This window comes from Heptranchias perlo, chromosome 2 (genome assembly GCF_035084215.1).
Source record: "Heptranchias perlo isolate sHepPer1 chromosome 2, sHepPer1.hap1, whole genome shotgun sequence".
Classification (NCBI taxonomy): domain Eukaryota; kingdom Metazoa; phylum Chordata; class Chondrichthyes; order Hexanchiformes; family Hexanchidae; genus Heptranchias; species Heptranchias perlo.
Genome location: NC_090326.1, coordinates 77,729,041 through 77,750,277, shown reverse-complemented (window position 1 = coordinate 77,750,277; position 21,237 = coordinate 77,729,041). Strand labels below are relative to the sequence as shown.

The 21,237-nt window shown below is 41.9% G+C and overlaps 1 protein-coding gene across 2 annotated transcripts in view; it reads right to left on the bottom strand.

The window, feature by feature from the left end:
• Positions 1–10,204: 10,204 nt before the first annotated feature.
• pex1 (peroxisomal biogenesis factor 1) overlaps positions 10,205–21,237 on the bottom strand; it is a 74,872-nt gene continuing 63,839 nt past the window's right edge. The window contains exons 21-24 of one of the 2 annotated variants that reach the window (XM_068003233.1): positions 17,667–17,897; positions 16,359–16,556; positions 13,648–13,778; positions 10,205–10,623 (exon numbers count right to left, since the gene is read on the bottom strand). In XM_068003233.1, the coding sequence (XP_067859334.1) occupies positions 10,539–10,623; positions 13,648–13,778; positions 16,359–16,556; positions 17,667–17,897 (645 nt within the window). In that variant the 3' untranslated portion in view covers positions 10,205–10,538. Of the gene's footprint in view, positions 10,987–13,647; positions 13,779–16,358; positions 16,557–17,666; positions 17,898–21,237 lie in introns of both variants that reach the window. The other variant, XM_068003243.1, reaches the window with a different exon arrangement.

Below are 21,237 nucleotides of genomic sequence, written 5' to 3'. Positions count from 1 at the left end.
GGCTGCTTTATCTTGGATGGTGTCGAGCTTCTTGAGTGTTGTTGGAGCTGCACTCATCCAGGCAAGTGGAGAGTATTCCATCACACTCCTGACTTGTGCCTTGCAGATGGTGGAAAGGCTTTGGGGAGTCAGGAGGTGAGTCACTCGCCGCAGAATACCCAGCCTCTGACCTGCTCTCGTAGCCACGGTATTTATATGGCTGGTCCAGTTAAGTTTCTGGTCAATGGTGACCCCCAGGATGTTGATGGTGGTGGATTCGGCGATGGTAATGCCGTTGAATGTCAAGGGGAGGTGGCTGGACTCTCTCTTGTTGGAGATGGTCATTGCCTGGCACTTATCTGGCGCGAATGTTACTTGCCACTTATGAGCCCAAGCCTGGATGTTGTCCAGGTCTTGCTGCATGCAGGCTCGGACTGCTTCATTATCTGAGGGGTTGCGAATGGAACTGAACACTGTGCAGTCATCAGCGAACATCCCCATTTCTGACCTTATGATGGAGGGAAGGTCATTGATGAAGCAGCTGAAGATGGTTGGGCCCAGGACACTGCCCTGAGGAACTCCTGCAGCAATGCCCTGGGGCTGAGATGATTGGCCTCCAACAACCACTACCATCTTCCTTTGTGCTAGGTATGACTCCAGCCACTGGAGAGTTTTCCCCCTGATTCCCATTGACTTCAATTTTACGAGGGCTCCTTGGTGCCACACTCAGTCAAATGCTGCCTTGATGTCAAGGGCAGTCACTCTCACCTCACCTCTGGAATTCAGCTCTCTTGTCCATGTTTGGACCAAGGCTGTAATGAGGTCTGGAGCCGAGTGGTCCTGGCGGAACCCAAACTGAGCATCGGTGAGCAGGTTATTGGTGAGTAAGTGCCGCTTGATTGCACTGTCGACGACACCTTCCATCACTTTGCTGATGATTGAGAGTAGACTGATGGGGCGGTAATTGGCCGGATTGGATTTGTCCTGCTTTTTGTGGACAGGACATACCTGGGCAATTTTCCACATTGTCGAGTGGATGCCAGTGTTGTAGCTGTACTGGAACAGTTTGGCTAGAGGCGCAGCTAGTTCTGGAGCACAAGTCTTCAGCACTACAGCTGGGATGTTGTCGGGGCCCATCGCCTTTGCTGTATCCAGTGCACTCAGCCGTTTCTTGATATCACGTGGAGTGAATCGAATCGGCCAAAGACTGGCTTCCGTGATGGTGGGGATATCGGGAGGAGGCTGAGATGGATCATCCACTCGGCACTTCTGGCTGAAGATGGTTGCAAACGCTTCAGCCTTGTCTTTTGCACTCACGTGCTGGACTCCATCATTGAGAATGGGGATGTTTGCAGAGCCTCCTCCTCCCGTTAGTTGTTTAATTGTCCACCACCATTCACGACTGGATGTGGCAGGACTGCAGAGCTTTGATCTGATCCGTTGGTTGTGGAATCGCTTAGCTCTGTCTATAGCATGTTGCTTCCGCTGTTTAGCATGCATGTATTCCTGAGTTGTAGCTTCACCAGGTTGGCACCTCATTTTTAGGTACGCCTGGTGCTGCTCCTGGCATGCTCTTCTACACTCTTCATTGAACCAGGGTTGATCCCCTGGCTTGTTGGTAATGGTAGAGTGAGGAATATGCCAGGCCATGAGGTTACAGATTGTGCTGGAATACAATTCTGCTGCTGATGATGGCCCACAGCGCCTCATGGATGCCCAGTTTTGAGCTGCTAGATCTGTTCTGAATCTATCCCATTTAGCACGGTGGTAGTGCCACACAACACGTTGGATGGTGTCCTCAGTGCGAAGACGGGATTTCATCTCCACGAGGACTGTGCGGTGGTCACTCTTACCAATACTGTCATGGACAGATGCATTTGCGACAGGTAGATTGGTGAGGACGAGGTCAAGTAAGTTTTTCCCTCGTGTTGGTTCGCTCACCACCTGCCGCAGGCCCAGTCTAGCAGCTATGTCCATCAGGACTCGGCCAGCTCGGTCAGTAGTGGTGCTACCGAGCCACTCTTGGTGATGGACATTGAAGTCCCCCACCCAGAGTACATTTTGTGCCCTTGCTACCCTCAGTGCTTCCTCCAAGTGGTGTTCAACATGGAGGAGGACTGATTCATCAGCTGAGGGAGGACGGCAGGTGGTAATCAGCAGGAGGTTTCCTTGCCCATGTTTGACCTGATGCCATGAGATTTCATGGGGTCCAGAGTCAATGTTGAGGACTCCCAGGGCCACTCCCTCCTGACTGTATATCACTGTGCCGCCACCTCTGGTGGGTCTGTCCTGCCGGTGGGACAGGACATACCCAGGGATGGTGATGGAAGAGTCTGGGACGTTGGCTGAGAGATATGATTCTGTGAGTATGGCTATGTCAGGCTGTTGCTTGACTAGTCTGTGGGACAGCTCTCCCAATTTTGGCACAAGTCCCCAGATGTTAGTAAGGAGGACCTTGCAGGGTCGACTGGGCTTGGTGTTTTGCCGTTGTCGTGTCCGGTGCCTAGTGGTCCGATGCCGGGTGGTCCGTCCGGTTTTATTCTTATTATGACTTTTCGTAGCGAGATTTTACAACTGAGTGGCTTGCTAGGCCATTTCAGAGGGCAATTAAGAATCAACCACATTGCTGTGGGTCTGGAGTCACATATAGGCCAGACCGGGTAAGGGCGGCAGGCTTCCTTCCCTAAAGGACATTAGTGAACCAGATGGGTTTTTACGACAATCCGGTAGTTTCATGGCCATCATTACTGATACTAGTATTTTAATTCCAGATTTTTATTTAATTAATTGAATTTAATTAATTGAATTTAAATTCGCCAGCTGCCGTGGCGGGATTTGAACTCATGACTCTGGATTACTAGCCCAGTAACATAACCACTATGCTACCGTACCCGTACGTCTACTCTCAATCATCAGCAAACTGATGGAAGGGGTCATTGACAGTGCTATCAAGCAGCACTTAATGACCAACTAACCTGCTCGCCAATGCTTAGTTTAGGTTCCACCAGTACCAGCGGCTCCAGACCTCATTGCAGCCTTGATCCAAATATGAACAAAAGAGCTGAATTCAGGAGGTGAGAGTGACTGCCCTTGACATCAAGGAACCCTAGTAACTTTGAAGTCAATGGGAATCGGGGAAAGCTCTCGTGGCTGGAGTCATACCTGGCACAAAGGAAGATGGTAGTGGTTGTTGGAGGCCAATCATCTCAGCCCCAGGACATCGCTGCAGGAGTTCCTTAGGGCAGTGTCTTAGGCCCAACCACCTTCAGCTGCTTCATCAATGACCTTCCCTCAATCATAAAGGTCAGAAGTGGGGATGTTCACTGATGATTGCACAGTGTTCAGGTCCATTCGCAGCCCCTCAGATAATGCAGCAAGACCTGGACAACATCCAGGCTTGGGCTGATGTCTGGCGCGAATGTTACTTGCCACTTAAGTGCCAGGCAATGACCATCTCCAACAAGAGAGTATAACTACCTCCCCTCAACATTCAACGGCATTACCATTGCCAAATCCCCCACTATCAACATCCTGGAGGTCACCATTGACTAGAAACTAAACTAGACCAGCCATATAAATACTGTGGCTACAAGAGTGTTAGGATCTGGAATGTACTGCCTGAGGGGGTGGTGGAGGCAGATTCAATCATGGCCTTCAAAAGGGAACTGGATAAGTACTTGAAAGGAAAAAAATTGCAGGGCTATGGGGAAAGGGCGGGTGAGTGAGACTAGCTGGATTGCTCTTGCATAGAACCAGCGCGGACTCGATGGGCCGAATGGCCTCTTTTCGTGTTGTAACCTTTCTATGATTCTAAGAGCAGGTCAGAGGCTGAGTATTCTGCAGTGAGTGACTTACCTCCTGACTCCCCAAAACCTTTCCACCATCTACAAGGCACAAAGTCAGGAGTGTGATGGAATACTCTCCACTTGCCTGGATGAGTGCAGCTCCAACAACACTCAAGAAGCTCGACACCATCCAGGACAAAGCAGCCAACTTGATTGGCACCCCATCCACCACCCTAAACATTCACACTCTTCACCATCAGCACACCGTACCATGTACAAGATGCACAGCAGCAGCAACTTGCCAAGGATTCTTCGACAGCACCTCCCAAATCTGCGACCTCTACCACCTAGAAGGACAAGGGCAGCAGGCGCATGGGAACACCACCACCTGCACATTCCCTTCCAAGTCTCACACCATCCTGACTTGGAAATATATCGCCGTTCCTTCATCGTTGCTGGGTAAAAATCCTGGAACTCCCTTCCTAACAACACTGGGAGAACCTTCACCACACGGTCTGCAGCGGTTCAAGAAGGCGGCTCACCACCTTCTCAAGGGCAATTAGGGATGGGCAATAAATGCTGGCCTTGCCCATGACACCCACATCCCATGAATGAATATATATTGAAAAAACACCTTATTTTTAGCAAACACCACCTACCAGCCACCTTTGGGATTTTAAGAGGCATCTTCCATTTAAGAGATTGGGGCTCCACCTGCTGGTAGAAAGTGCACATTTACTTCAATCATTGTGGAAGGCCGAGATTTCGACACACTGACTGAGTACTGAGGCTGGACGAAGTTCTCGTCCTGCCTGCGCAGGGGCCATTGGCCGCGCTTAATAGTGGTTCGCGATACTAGCACCCAATAATAGGCCTTAGCGAATTTCCCCCCTATATCCCATTCAGATCACAAGAACTGCTGAGTTACAGTATTATATAATTAGATACTGGGCAGTACTGGCACACCCGAATGTAAAATACTCTTTCCCCCCTCCCCCCTAACTCCTTTACAGGAGTGAACAGCACTGCCATACCCAAGAGATTATCTGTGGCAGACTCAATTTTTAAACACACTCTGTGGAAAATCAGCACTTAAAACTCCATGGATACCAATTTGAGGTTCATGCCATAAAAAGAGAAACGTTAACTAAGCAAAGTACAAATTTTGATCCATTTATAGTGGTAGATTACTTTGTTAGCATTTTAGAAGATACGAAAACAGCACATTTTGGGGTCTCTAAATCAGAAGTATCTAATTTTTGAACAGAAAAAATCATATAGGATGCTGCACAGCCAGACAGCATGAATATCAGAAAAAGGAACCCTTTCCTCCTCTCAAAGTTAAAATTGAGAGAACTTTTTTTTATTTTACTTAGTAGGTTGAATTGCTGGCCAATCTAAACAAAAGTTAAGATTCATTCTTTAGCAAAGATCACCTCTAACTTAAAAAGAAGTTATATTGTTATTTTGTTACATTAAATACTTAGGAGGAAGCAGTAATATTGACCAAGGAAAGGGATGATGTAGTTGATGGGTCAAAGACAGAATCTATTTGATTAGAATTAAGGAAGAATAGAGGAGCTATTACACTACTGGGTGTATACCATAGGCCACCAAATAGAGGGAAGGAGACAGAAGAGCAAATTTGCAGTCAAATTACAGAAAGGTGCAAGAACTATAGAGTAGTGATAATGTGGGACTTCAATTATCCTAATACAGACTGGGACAGTAACAGTGTAAAGGACAAAGAGGGGGATGAATTCCTGAAATGTGTACAAGAGAACTTTCTTGATGTCTGTTTCCAGCCCAACAAGGAAGGAAATAGTGCTAGATCTAGTTCTGGAGAATGAAGGGCAACTGGAGCCCATTTCCGTGTGGGGAGCATTTGGGGAACAGTGATCATAATATCATTAGGTTCAGAATAGTTATGGAAAAGGACAAGGAATAATCAAGCATAAAAATACTTAACTGGAGGAGGGCTAATTTCAGTGAGTTAAAAAGGGATCTTGCCCAGGTGAATTGGAATCAAAAATTGGTAGGCAAAACAGTAATTGCAGGTCTTAAAGGTGCAGATGGTTTGGGTACAGAATAGACGTTCCCATGAGGAGGAAAGGAAGGGCATCCAAAGCTAGAGCTCCCTGGATGACTAAAGATATAGAAATTAAAATGAAACAGAAAAAGGAGGCGGATGACAAATGTAAGGTTCATAATAGAGAACCAAGCTTTATAGAGAAAGTACAGAGGAGATCTAAAAAAGGGAATAAGCGGGACAAAGAGAGAGTATGAGAAAAGATTAGCGGCTAACATAAAAGGGAACCCAAGTCTTTTATAAACATAAAAATAGTAAAAAGATAGTCAAAGAAAGGGTGGGGCTCATTATGGACCAAAAAAAATGTGAAGGCAGAGGGTATGGCTGACATACTAAATGAGTACTTTGCATCGGTCTTCACTAAAGAAAAGGATGCTGGCAATGCCACAGTAAAGGAGGAGATGGTAGAGCAATTGGATAGAATAAAAATAAAGGAGGTACTTAAAAGTTTGGCAGCGCTCAAAGTAGAAAAGTCACCCGGTCTGGATGGGATGCATCCTAGGTTACTGAGGGAAGGGTGGAAATTGCAGAGACTCTGGTCATAATCTTCCAATCCTCCTCAGATATGGGGGTGGTGCCGGAGGACTGCAAATGTTACACCTTTGTTCAAAAAAGGGGGATAAATCTGGCAACTAAAGGCCAGTCAGCCTAACGTCAGTGGGTGGTGGGGAAACTTTGAGACAATAATACGGGACAAAATTAATTGGCACTTGGAAAAATATGGGTTAATAAATGAAAGCCAGCACAGATTTGTTAAAGGCAAATTGTGTTCTACTAACTTGATTGAGTTCTTTAATGAAATAATGGAGAGGGTTGATGAAGGTAGTTCAGTTGATGTTATGTATATGGACTTTCAAAAGACATTTGATAAAGTACCACATAATACTTGTTAGCAAAATTAGTATGGGATTAAAGGGACAGTGGTACTTGAATACAAAATTGGTCATGGGACAAAAAGAAGCAGAGTAGTGGTGAACTGGTGCTCCTCAGGGGTAGGTTTTAGGACCACTGCTCTTATATATTAATGACCTGGACTTTGAAATTATACCCTGTATATCCAAGTTTGCAGATGACACAAAACTTGGAAATGTAGTAAACAACATGGAGGAGAGTAATAGACTTCAGGATATAGATGGACTGGTGAAATGGGCAGATACATCCCAGATGAAATTTAACGCAGAAAAGCGTGAAGTGATACATTTTGGTAGGAAGAATAAGGAGAGGTAATATAAACCAAATGGTACAATTTTAAAGGGGGGGTGCAGGTACACAAATCTTTGAAGGTGGCAGGACAAGTTGAGAAGGCTGTTAAAAAAGCATATGGGATTCTGGGCATTATTAACAGAGATGTGGAGATGCCGGTGATGGACTGGGGTTGACAAATGTAAGGAATCTTACAACACCAGGTTATAGTCCAACTGTTTTATTTGAAAATCACAAGCTTTCGGAGGCTTTCTCCTTCGTCAGGTGAGCGAGTGTGGGATTCCACGGAAGGTTACCGCATTTATAGTCAGAACAATACCTGGTGATTTCAGATAATCTTTCCAACTGCCCGTTGTCAAGGCAATCAAAGTCTGTAGGTGTCCATCGCGTTCCTCCTCGTCTGAGCAGAACCCATTCTGCTCAGACGAGGAGGAACGCGATGGACACCTAGACGCTGAAAGACGCCCTCGTAAGAACGGGATATGACGCTCGACTCGTCGATCGACAGTTCCGACGTGCCACAGCGAAAAATTGCATAGACCTCCTCAGAAGACCAACACGGGACGCAACCAACAGAGTACCCTTCGTCGTCCAGTACTTCCCCGGAGCGGAGAAACTACGCCATGTTCTCTGCAGCCTTCAACATGTCATCGATGACGACGAACACCTCGCTAAGGCCATCCCCACACCTCCACTACTCGCCTTCAAACAGCCACCCAACCTCAAACAGCAAATTACCCAGCTCTCAGGAGAAAAGCGTCCATGACACCACACAACCCTGCCACGGCAACCTCTGCAAGACATGCCAGATCATCGACACAGACACCACCATCATCACACGAGAGGACACCACCCACCAGGTACATGGTTCATACTCCTGTGACTCGGCCAACGTTATCTACTTCATACGTTGCAGGAAAGGATGCCCCAGAGCATGGTACATTGGCGAGACCATGCAGACACTGCGGCAACGGATGAACGGACATCGCGCAACAATCGCCAGACAGGAGGGTTCCCTCCCAGTCGGGGAACACTTCAGCAGTCAAGGACATTCAGCCACCGATCTTCGGGTAAGCGTTCTCCAAGGCGGCCTTTCGAGACACACGACAACGCAAAATCGTCGAGCAGAAATTGATAGCCAAGTTCCGCACCCATGAGGACGGCCTCAACCGGGATCTTGGGTTCATGTCACGCTACACGTAACCCCACCAGCGAAAAAAAGTTATCTGTTTTTAACACAACGGGTCATTCTCTGTCTTTTTCTTCCTTTCGGATGTTTCTCTCCCTCTCTCTCTGTTTTGTGTTCTGGCTGTTTGTGTATTCGGTGGTCCTGTAGGTAACATCACTCTGTCTGAACACTTTGATTGCCTTGACAACAGGCAGTTGGAAAGATTATCTGTAATCACCAGGTATTGTTCTCTGACTATAAATACGGTAACCTTCCATGGAATCCCACACTCGCTCACCTGACGAAGGAGAAAGCCTCCGAAAGCTTGTGATTTTCAAATAAAACAGTTGGACTATAACCTGGTGTTGTAAGATTCCTTACAATTATTAACAGAAGCAGAGTACAAAAGCAAGGAAGTTAAGCTAAACCTTTACAAAACACTGGTTAGGCCTTGGCTGGAGTATTGTGTTCAATTCTGGGCAGCACACTTTAAGAAGGATGTCAAGGCCTTAGAGAGGGTGCAGAAGAGAATGGTACCAGGGAAGAAGGATTTCAGTTATGTGGAGAGGCTGGAGAAGCTGGGGTTGTTCTCCTAAGAGGAGATTTGATAGAGATGTTCAAAATCATGAAGAGTTTTGATAGAGTAAATAAGGAGAAACTGTTTCCAGTGGCAGAAGGGTCAGTAACCAGAGGACACAGATTTAAAGTGATTGGCAAAAAAAAGGCGACATGAGGAAACATTTTTTTACCCCGCAGTGAGAGTGGTTATGATCTGGAATGCACTGCCTGAAAGGGCTGTGGAAACAGATTCAATAATAACTTTCAAAAGGGAATTGTATAAATACTTGAAGGGAAAACATTTTACAGGGCTATGGGGAAAGAACAGGGCAGTGGGACTAATTGGTTAGCTCTTTCAAAGAGCTGGCAGAGGCACGATGCTGAATGGCCTCCTTCCGTGCTATATTGTACTATGCTAAAACCCATTTCTGCCACACACACATACAGCTTCTATAAATCTTGTTACAGAATGTTGCTGTAAATAAATTCTAACCAATTTTCATTCCCATAGATTTACTGGCAAACTATGTCCAGATAAGTGTTGAAATTATCCAGGAAAGAACAGGTTCAAGCTGTAATGAATATTGAGAAGTGGATGGGAGAGAAAGGCAGGAAATGAAGCATTTTATATAGTGACAGGCCAGTGCTGCCAACAGTAAAAACAAAGATGGCAATCGGTATCGGACAAATGAATAAAGAATAATACACATCTGAAATCTGAAAAATCTCATCTTCATTTGGACTTACTTTAAAATTTCCACTTGGGCTTAGTTTAGCTTCACCACAATATTTATATAATTAGAAAGTTAGATGCAGTTATATCTTAGATCAAGCTTTACACATTTTCTGATCAGTCATGTTTTCTTTGAAGATAATCGAATTAAGTTCTCCTCAGCTCAATACCTTGGTAACTTGGAGGCACACCATAGTAATAATGGGCATTTTTAGATTCCTTAGAGCTGTTACTTTTCAGCAAAATATTTCTTAATGCTGAGAGAATTCTGTACTTAAACCATGCCACAAAGCAACATTGTTCTATAAACTTGTCTTCATATTGGACTCACGTATGAATAAATATGTTTTTATTGGAATGATGGTCAATACTGACTATTGGGTTCATAAATAAACAGCTTATAACAGGAGCAAAAATGACCAGTAATCTAAAGTTAAGTAAATGTTAAAATTTATCCAAGTGTTTCATTGTGTAGGGAAGCACTTTTCTATTTACTTATACATGTTCGCCCCTTATGCAGCTGAGATAGCAGACTGTTAAGCTATTCCCTGACTTCTGTCAATGTAGCTGTAGAGTCTGTTGCATACAAGATTATGAACTCAAACAGTTTTACTCTGTGGTGAAATTAGTTTTACGATCAACAAAGTGTCAAATTAATTGGCCAAGACACAATAAATGAAAAGCATTTAATTACAAAATTTTTACAAAAGTACAATCAGTTTGAATTACAAGCTCATTAAATACTGTCTGTTGCACATATCACTCTATAAAAGTATATTTATCTTTTTCTTTAGTTATAGCAGCTATATGAACACAATAGAGCTAAAGTCAATCACAGTTTCAAGCATAATTGACATTCTTCACCTTGTAAAATATATTCTTTAAGGTTAACTTTGGCTTCTAGTCCACTTCAGATAACATTATATATTCTTGAATCAAGTAACAAGTCTAAGATTGTACTAGTAGTGCAACAGAATTGATTTATTTTACATATTTGAGTTTAGGCTTTTAAAAAAAAAATTCTTATGCCAAAGTAACTCTCTGTCCAGCCTTAACAATGACTCCACTCTGCCCCTTGCTGTCTCTAGATTTCCGAAAGCCATCATACCTTAAAAGTCAAAAAACAAAATGGATTTATAAATGTTCATGTACCTGAGGAAACCACCTTTTAAAAATTTTTTAAAAAAACTTTTCCTGTTCTTCCAATCAGTGTCTTCAAGGCCTCCAGCTATGCTGTTCTAAAACTAGCCACAAGAGTGCACAAACGTGGTCAGGTGAGGGTTAGATTTCCCTCCTCTGCTTGGCACCTCCTTCCAACTCTCAGATCAGGAATTGAACATGAGTGATGGGATGCAAGAGATCATGGCTGCAAATCTATGTTCAACAACTCGTTGACTGTCACCACACTGCTCAGATTGTATATCACCATAACCTATATAGACAAGTCTTTGATAGACTTGGCCTTTAGAGACTGAAGTTGGTGAGGAAGAAAGAAATGATTATTTAGTAGGAAAGAAACTAGGTTACTAAAAATCATGTATGGCAATGCAGGAGCTATGTGAGTTCCATTTGAGATCAGAGATATAATGGAGTCATCAAAAATATGACTGGTATCAGTTGGTTAGACTTCCAAGCATCTTTATGTTTAGGAAGGTTCACATGCCTGTTATGGAGCCCACCTGATTTTCCATTAATTTAAATGGATGAAAAATTGGGTGGGCTCAATTACAGGTGTGCCATCCTTCCTGTCTGGACTCTGCTTTATGCCCAGTCTTTGAAGAATTAAAAGAAAAGACTTTCATTATCCTATTGAAGGGCATGTGATTCATCCATTACACTGCAAAAGCTCCAAAGGAATCACAGAATGTTACAACATGAAAACATTCAGCCAATCAAGTCTGCTGGTATTTTTCTCCGAGAGACACCTAGTCTAACCCCATGCTCCTGCTCACTCCCCATATCTTTAAATAATTCTCTTTTTGAAGCAACTATTTAATTCCATTTTAAAATAATTTATAGACTCTCCTTCAACAATTTGTGGCAGAGAATTCCACATTTTAACCACCCTCTAAAGAATTTTTTTCTAACCTCCCCAAATTATTTCTGATCATCTTAAATTTGGGTCTTCTCGTTACAGTGTAGCTGACCAGTGGACAAAAAAAATCTATCACTATTTACTTTAAATTACATAACTCTTCATAATTTTGAAGCACTTTATCAGCTTACCCCTTAATCTTTTCAGCTCTAGTTTAAACAAAAGCCCCAACTTCAATCTTAGTAAAATGCTAGTGTATCTATGCTTTACCGTTTCCGTATCCTTCCTCTAATGGAGTATTGTATACTTTGAGATTATGAAAGGTCGTGGTGAAATAAAGAGTGATGAATTTGAGTCTTCTCATTACAGTGTTACTGGAAATAATCCACGATAATCAGAAATAATTTGGGGAGGTTAGAATGTTGAATTCTCTGCCACCTCATCAAATGCTTTTTGAAAATCCATATAAACCACATCCACTGCATTTCCTTCATCTATTCTCTTATTTGTTTGAAGAACTGTACAAGATTAGTCAATGTCTTTTAGAAATCAGTGCTGACTGGCTCAGTGTTTAGTAATTTCATCCCATTTTGTAGAATCTAGAGGGTAAATTCTCATCATCTATAGAACCCACTCAATTTTCATCTTACTGATTTCAATAGAATGAAAATTAGGTGGGTTCTACAACAAGCGGGCAATCTGCTCCGCCAGATTACCGCCGAGGCAGTGAAGGTTAAAAACTTACTCCTAGTATTTACCAAAAACTGGGATAGGACAAATTTCCTGGCTTATTCAGGTTTCCTTTCTTGAAGGGGAGACACAATTGTTACCCGCCAGTCCTCTGGCACAATTTTCATTTTGTACAGAACTTTTGGAAATTTTTTGCAAGTTGATGAATTGAGTGGAGGAAGTAACTGATTATGAAGGAACAAGAAGAATAGGAAAGAATATAGAGCCCTGGGAAGCCTCTGGGTTAATGGAAGAGAGCGTCAGGATAAGCTATCAACTGGATATGTCATCAACTACAATAACAATGGAGAGATTTGAGAAGAAACTAGATAGGCATGAATAGTATTGATGGGTGATGATGTGATAGCATGTTGGTAAGAGACCTCATAATGGTAACTTGCTTAGAAGAGTGTTGGGTAAAAACTTGTCAGAGGTGATGGCTGAAAGCATCAGTGTAACAGGCAACAAGATTGCTAGTGGAACTGCCATGTTGAAAACCATACTGGTGATTTATGCAGAAATCTAGAATATTCAAGATAAACAAGATCCATAACTTTAGAAAGTAGAGATGCAAGGGTAATAGGGCAGCAGTGTGAATGAAGCTGTTGAAGCCTTCATTAACTTACTTCAAGTTACACTAATGTACATTTTAATCAATCTCACTTAAGAATTACTCATTTTGTTTGTATTCAAGTAACCCTCACCACTTTTAATTTGAACAACTTTTGTGCTAAGCTGTAAAATTCTGAAACAAAAAAATGATCACAATGTTATTGAAGGCTGATTGATTCTGATAGTTTTTGCTGAATTCAGGAAAGCGTGTAAACTTGGACAAAGTACTTGTTTGAAAGATGTCTCTTCAAAACACTTACACATTTTAAATAACTTGGTGTTGTAAAATTGTTTACATTTTAAATCAGCTTTGTAGCATCTTGTACCTAGTCACAAAAAAAGGTGCAAACTAAAATTGGTCAGGATTCCTCAAAGACTAGTACAAAATTGCTAATCCTATACACCCAATGTAAAGAATTCTGCTTTCTCAGGGTTGGTTATGATAGATAGAACAAATTTGTTCATAATCATTCAATAGTGCTGCATTTTAAAATCTTACAGGTTTTTAAGTGTTCACTTTATAAAGATCTTTTAATTTTAGAAATTGCAGTTCATCAACAAAGGCCACAAACATTTAATTTCTGGTTTCCCCACCTATTCGTAAAGAATGTTACGCAACCTCATTTGAATTTTAGGTAACTATGCAGTAGCTACACCACTGTTTCATTCCATGTATTTGGTAGTACAGTGGAATTTTTGTAGATCTTATACAAGATTTATAGTTTCAGCTTTAATTTAACAAGAATTTCTACTCACAGTTCTATGAAGTTACGCCATTCTTGCTGACTGATAGAAGGTCTTGTGTTTGCAACTGCTGTCAATAGATGCAATTGGCAAACAAGTAGTGAAGAGTTTATGGGTCCCGATTGATTGTGAAAAGTACCCTCCTGGAAAGAAAGATTCATGTAGAACAGAATCTGATAAATGCTGGAATTTAAAATGTACAGCTGATACATAATTTTTAACTTGTAATTCTATAATGAATTGTCATGGTCTTTGTAAATTCATAATATTAGAAACTATTATGGTAAATTAGCATGAACATGAGGATATAAAACAGCAAAATCAAAAAAATAGCATTTTATTAAGAAAATCATTTATTTACTGTAGGGACAATTTGGTTATAAAATAATCCTTTATAGCTGATATTCTGTGAGATACCTTTGGTTAGCACAAATATTGAAAATAAGTAATCAGGAAGATGGTAAGAATACCACAGCATTTTCCCTGGTCCAATTTTTTTTTTGAATTTAACTTCATTTATGGAACTTCTCTCAAACTTTAAACACACAAGGGTAGGTGAATCTATTCAGCATGTTTATTCCACGAAATGGGGATCTTGCTTTGCCAGTCCTCGTCTGGGTCATGATATGGTGATTCTTATTCTGTGAAGATAACTGAAGGGAATGACAGGCTGATGACACTCCAGCCAGGCTCTGAATTAGATGTTTACAATGTTCCATGAAAGAAATGTGAAAATTATATTTTACAATAACATTGTTGCAAGTCAGGGAGAAACATTTATAACTATGCATCAGTATGGTACTTAAAGAAATGTCTTTTCTCTGGTTGTATTCATATTTACAGGAAGCGTTAAAATTCCAAATATCTTCCTTATTAAACAACAACGCTGCTTCTCTCTGCAGTAGTATTTGGTATGCAGGAAAGACGTAAAGGATTGAATTAGATTATGATAAATGGTAAATGCAGATGTAACATCTATCTTATATTCATTATCTTGTAGGGTGTTCATTTTTGGAAAATCATCTTTCACACACAAAGATAAGTTCAGGCAACCAATAAACAAATATTTGCATTTTTATAGTACCGTATCAAGTGAAAATCTCTCAAAAGCACGTCACACTAATTAATTAGTTTTGAAGTGCTGTAACAATTATGTAGGTTGCAAGATTGCAAGATTAACTCTTTTGCCGTGGACAAAAACACTGGAACAGACTTGATCGTGGTTCTGCCTTGGTTGACCAGGTTGCTGGGCTGACTGCCTAAATCTCCACATCATAAATAAGCTATAACAGTGGAACCATTTTGAATTTATCCCTTTTGACACATTGCTCATGTGGAGAAGTAAATTAAATTGTATGTATAGGGTGTACTGTAGACAAGTGATCTCAGATCACTTATGCCATTTGTTTATTATGGTCTGCCAGGGGTGAGGGTAACAGTTACAAAGAGATACTTGAGAAGTTAGGGCTTTTCCACAGAGCTGAGAAGGTTGAGGGGGCGATCTAATAGGTTTCCAAGATTAAAGATGATAGGGTAAATAATGACAAATGACTTCTACTGATTGGCGAGATAGTAACGAGAAGGCACAAATTTAAGATAAAAGAATTAAAAGTGAGGTTAGAAAAAAATTCTTTACATAGGGTGGTTAAAATGTGGAATTCTTTGCCACAAACAAATTGTTGAGGTAAAGTCCATACATTCTTTTAAAAAAGTGAACTGATATACTTGCTTGAAAAAGAGAGGAATATTAAAGGATATGGGGAGTCAGCAGGAGAGTGGGATTGGACGTGGTGGCTCACGTGGACAAAAACACTGGAACAGACTTGATCGTGTTTCTGTTGGCCAAATGGCCTGTTTCTGTCCCGTAGTGTTCTATGAAATCTGCAGAACTGAAATGATGTTTTATTATATAAATGAGGTGATCATTTTAGTGACATGTGGAAGTGATATTTTAATGAAAACGAAAATATTGAGTCACTTGTGCACGAGTGTTTGCTGGTTCAACAATTTAGGTTTCAAATCCCACTCTTAAAAACAAAAGGAAAAAAACTAAAGTATTTCTTCCATAAAATACGAGCAAATCCCATCTTATTTTATCTGAAGATATACAATGGTGCAAACAGTGAAGATTTCCCTACTGAAATATTACTCCTCAGGACGGAGCAGCATCATCAAAAGAAATTTCAGAATACCTTGCTTTTTTTTTTAATAACATTGAAGTAGAAAACAGATGGAGCAGCATGGTGTCACCATGCAGAGGAAAGACATATGTCTACGCCCATGATGTTCCCACACTTCAGTTTTGTGGTCTGAGTTGTGTGTTCAAAAGGAGGCTGCTGCCCCACAGAAACAGAAATTGAAAAAAAAAAGGACTATCTGAGTCACTCTTGTGCACCTCTTGGCAGCCCCAATACAGTAACACTGACAGAGACTTGGGAGTAGGTCTCCAGCCTATACTCAATAGGATAAGGTATGTGCCACAAAGACTCAAAACAAGAAAAGTTAATATAACTCACAGTACAGAAAACGCCTTGACTAAGTTTTAAAAACTGCATACAGCACACTAAAAGACCCTCCTTAAATCTTATTAACTGCAATGCAAAAGAAAAAGCATAAAAGGAACAATATTCATGTATGTAATAACTTAGAGCATGCATTTAAATACCTATGTCATAACACAACAAAAAGCAATCTTTCTATATTGATAAAGAAGCTAACATTACCATGTTCTTGTTCCACGTATTTGATTTAATAATATTTAGCTCAAAACGTAGATGTTCCACTTGCTCCTGAGTAAGTTCTTGGTATCCTTCTTGTAATGACAACATATATGCTGGGGGGTGAGAAGATATGGTGTCCCTTACAGATGTAATTGTGTGATCATGGGTCATTGAGTTTGGTCCTGACAAACATTGAGAGTTCTGGTAAAGAAAATATAGTTTTAATTAAAAAGGAATACACTTGTTCAATTCAAAGTAAATTTGATCATAATACCCAGAGACTTAAGCACATAATCTAAGCTGACATTCCAGTGCAGTTCCGAGGGAGTACTGTACTGTCGGAGGTGTCGTCTTTTGGATGAGACGTTGAACCGAGGCCCCGTCTGCCCCCTCAGGTAGATGTAAAAGATCCCATGGCACTATTTTGAAAAAGAGCTAGGGAATTCTCCCGTGTCCTGGCCAATAATTATCCCTCAACAACACTAAGAAGCATATTATTTGGTCATTATCTCATTGCTGTTTGTGGGTCCTTGCTGTGCGCAAATTGACTGATGCATTTCCTACATCACAACAGTGACTACACTTCTAAAGTACTTCAATGGCTGTAAAGCGCTTTGGGATGTCCTGAGGTCGTGAAGGTCACTATAGAAATGCAAGTTTTTTCTTTCTTTTATCCAATTTTAAAACAAGTCAAGATTGTTCCTGTACTGCAGCAAACACTAACGGGAGACTCTATAGAATGGTTTTCATGTTTGATAAAGAAATATTCATTTGTATACAGAAGTTGAACAATTGAAGAATGTGGCTGATAAGGAAATCTGAACACAATTCTACTATAATAATGGATAGACCTTTTCTTCTTACTGACAATCTCAGTATCTGACTCAGATATAGCTTTTACTAAGGCAAGTAAACCTACAATTCCATACACCATACCTACATGTACATCAGTTCAAGAATTCTCCCCCCGCCCCAGTATTTTCTTCCTGATTCATTCATCAATTGTCCTTCAACTAGGAAGGCAAAATTAATAAAATTATATAAAATTTATATGTGTTAAAAACTTAAGAGTATCTATAGAGTAGAGGTCAGATTAGACTAGTTTGCTTCAGTAAATACTGTGGACTTTCCACAATTGCAATTTCCATGGAGGACAATGACGTGCAGATGAGTGGCATCCGTGCGGTGTATTGGGGGGCGAAATTAGATTTAACACTAAACTGTTTATTCAGAAAATTTTGCCAGTTATGAAAGTGGGTAATCAAAAAAAGTTAGTCTATTAATTAGACCAATTAAAAAAAAAACACTGACCTGTTCTGAAGCAGTTCCATTTCCCAGTTCTGATTCATAAGAGCTACCAAAGTAAAGGCGCCAGATGTTAGGGCATGGATCATCAGGTAATATTTCACTGGTATCCAGGTAAACTGGAGAGTGTTCCAACCCTCCTTCTACTTCCCCCACAGAGTCATCAGAACCACTGCTGTGATTCAAGATGATCATTGAAGATAGGCTCATATCACTATCAGAGCCTGAACCTGCATCCTAGAGCAAATCAGCAGAATTATAATTAGTTAATGCACCATATATTTGCCCATTCCATTTGAAGACACAGCAAAACAAACTGGAAAAATGAGCAACATTTGAAAAATATTCTTGCAGTCACAAAAATGCTGACTGAGTAATTTTACACACGAGAAAAAAAACTACAAATACGAGGAAGATCTTGATGAAGTTGGGTAACCACATTTTTCTAACAGTGTGTGACTGGGACTGTGTCCCTCCAGCAGTTTTGTACTTAAATGAAATCTTGCAAAGTCATGTGATCTTCCCTCCACTTCCAAATTTTAACATAAGCCTTTTAACATCAAGTTAAAGGAAGCTCATTCCCATTCTGACATGACTATCAAAATCCTATGGAATGTAGAGGATAAACAAATGAGCAGCAAATGGGATAACCTTTGTTAGATTCTGCAGGTGTGTACTAAAAGCGTAACAAATACCAAAGAATTGTTTTTACGCAATGTATATATCATGAAACACATTTAGTATGTAACCACACATCTTGCACAAATTATAAGTCTGTATTGGTGACTTTTACTGGGGATAGCCACAGACACTCAGTATATTATGGTGATCAGCAGGGGAGATGTATATTCTAGAGACACCGCTCACTCTTGGTTTGAAATGATAGATAACGGGCGGGCCGCCTTATTGGCCAGAGAGGTTAAGTGCCTTTCCATTATCTCAGCTCCCAGAGAGATTAAGTCCTCAGCAAGGTAGCATCACTAGCCCAGCCATACCAATGAGGGTAAATATCTTGCCATTGTCTCAGGAAGTCGCTGATGTCGGAATCCCTTTTGTCAAGTTGATGGACTACATCTGGTCTCACTATTCTGAGGATGTTAAGTCAGCTCACCACAGGACTTCTTGCTAACAGTGTATAAAGACACAGCTCAAACAATGGTGCAGCGTAGAAGATCCCTCCAGGAACAGCAGGCTAGGTTTGTTAAAGGTGGACATGCTGGCAGGAGCCCCCGCCTGTGTTGGAAAAAGGATAGAAATCTGCAGAAGGCAGGATCCAAGAAGGTGGGGGGCGGGGGGAGGTGGCTGTGAGGACCGTGAGGCCCGTGAGGCCAAGGCACGAGCTCTACCCAGAGTGGAAGCGGGTAATATATATCCAGTTTCCATCCTGTAAACTGAGCTTACTGAGTTTATTAAACTGTTCTTCATAATAAAGTATGTGCCACTGTAACCAATTGGGGTCGACTCGAATCTTTCGGAACCGGGAAGTGAAAAGCGGAGTAGGGGCTCCCCAAGCGGTCACGGAGACAGTGTATCCATTCTCAATAAATTACATGCCTGCAGAATCTAACACCTTCCATTTAGCCTTCCTCATACTTTAAATGTAATTTATCTCCTACATGCCTCACTCTACATCCTTCCCAATAGCTCCCGTCGTAATTTGCAGTATTTGGATGTCAGTGTTTGACAGTAGTATTTTATTATGCTAATAATTCCAGTCAGGTCAGGTGATAATACCTACTACCGTACTACCTGTGACTCGTCAACATTGAGTGCTGGGCAGCGGTTACGTAACCTGGCCACCTCAGGAAAGTGTCAACAGCTTTGGCATATGAGTGGTTGGAGGAGGGTCGTGGGATCCTAGATGGAGAAAACTCCATCAAAAGGCAGATGAACTAATCTTGAAACAGCCAACTGCATCAACAAGCCGTGATGCAGCTACAGCACATAAGTCAATGAAAGAGCAACCATGGTCAGTCCGAAACACAAGTCCAGGGCTCAAGTCCTTGCCTGATGTGGAGGACAGTCACAGAAGCTCCAATGATTGGTTGACCAATGATACTTTTTTTTTTAGCTCATTCATGGGATGTGGGCGTCACGGGCGAGGCCAGCATTTATTGCCCATCCCTAATTGCCCTTGAGAAGGTGGTGGTGAGCCGCCTTCTTGAACCGCTGCAGTCCATGTGGTGAAGGTTCTCCCACAGTGCTGTTAGGTGGGAGTTCCAGGATTTTGACCCAGTGACTATGAAGGGACGGCGATATATTTCCAAGTCAGGATGTGTGTGACTTGGGAGGGGAACGTGCAGGTGGTGTTGTTCCCATGTGCAGGTGGTGTTGTTCCCATGTGCCTGCTGCCCTTGTCCTTCTAGGTGGTTGAAGTTGCGGGTTTGGGAGGTGCTGTCGAAGAAGCCTTGGCGAGTTGCTGCAGTGCATTTTGTAGATGGTACACACAGCAGCCACGGAGGAAGTGAATGTTTAAGGTGGTGGATGGGGTGCCAATCAAGTGGGCCGCTTTGTCCTGGATAGTGTCGAGCTTCTTGAGTGTTGTTGGAGCTGCATTCATCCAGGCAAGTGGAAAGTATTCCATCACACTCCTGACTTGTGCCTTGTAGATGGTGGAAAGGCTTTGGGGAGTCAGGTGGTGAGTCACTCGCCGCAGAATACCCAGCCTCTGACCTGCTCTTGTAGCTACAGTATTTATGTGGCTGGTTCAGTTTACTTTCTGGTCAATGGTGACCCCCAGGATGTTGATGGTGGGGGATTTGGCGATGGTAATGCTACTGAATGTCAAGGGGAGGTGGTTAGACTCTCTCTTGTTGGAGATGGTCATTGCCTGGCACGAATGTTACTTGCCACTTATCAGCCCAAGCCTGGAAGTTGTCCAGGTCTTGTTGCTGGCGGGCACGGACTGCTTCATTACCTGAGGGGTTACAAATGGAACTGAACACTGTGCAATCAGCGACAATCCCCACTTCTGACTTTATGATGGAGGGAAGGTCATTGATGAAGCAGCTGAAGATGGTTGGGCCTAGCACACTGCCCTGAGGAACTCCTGCAGCGATGTCCTGGGGCCGAGATGATTGGCTTCCTACAACCACTACCATCTTCCTTTGTGCTAGGTATGACTCCAGCCACTGTTTTCCCTGATTCCCATTGACTTCAATTTTACTAGGGCTCCTTGATACTGCACTCGGTCAAATGCCGCCTTGATGTCAAGGGCAGTCTCTCTCATCTCGTGATGTTAATAATAATCTACACTGCTACTGTTAGAGGATTGCTGTTTAGGTGGACTTTTCTTGTTTGATAGTTTGACTTTCCAAGGTAATTTTTCCTTTTCCTTTTCTTCAGCATTCCAATGCCATCTCTGGCTAAGGTCAAGCAGGCAATCTGGTCCAGTAAGCAATATGGGAGTGGGGTGGCTCACAGGACTCTTAAAGCATAAAAGATCTCCGAAAAGAATAGTTTCCTAGTGATTTTTATGCAATAGATGATGATCCCACAAACGAGGAATTTTAAAAAAATTATTCGTTCATGGGATGTGGGTGTCGCTGGCAAGCCCAGCAATTATTGCCCATCCCTC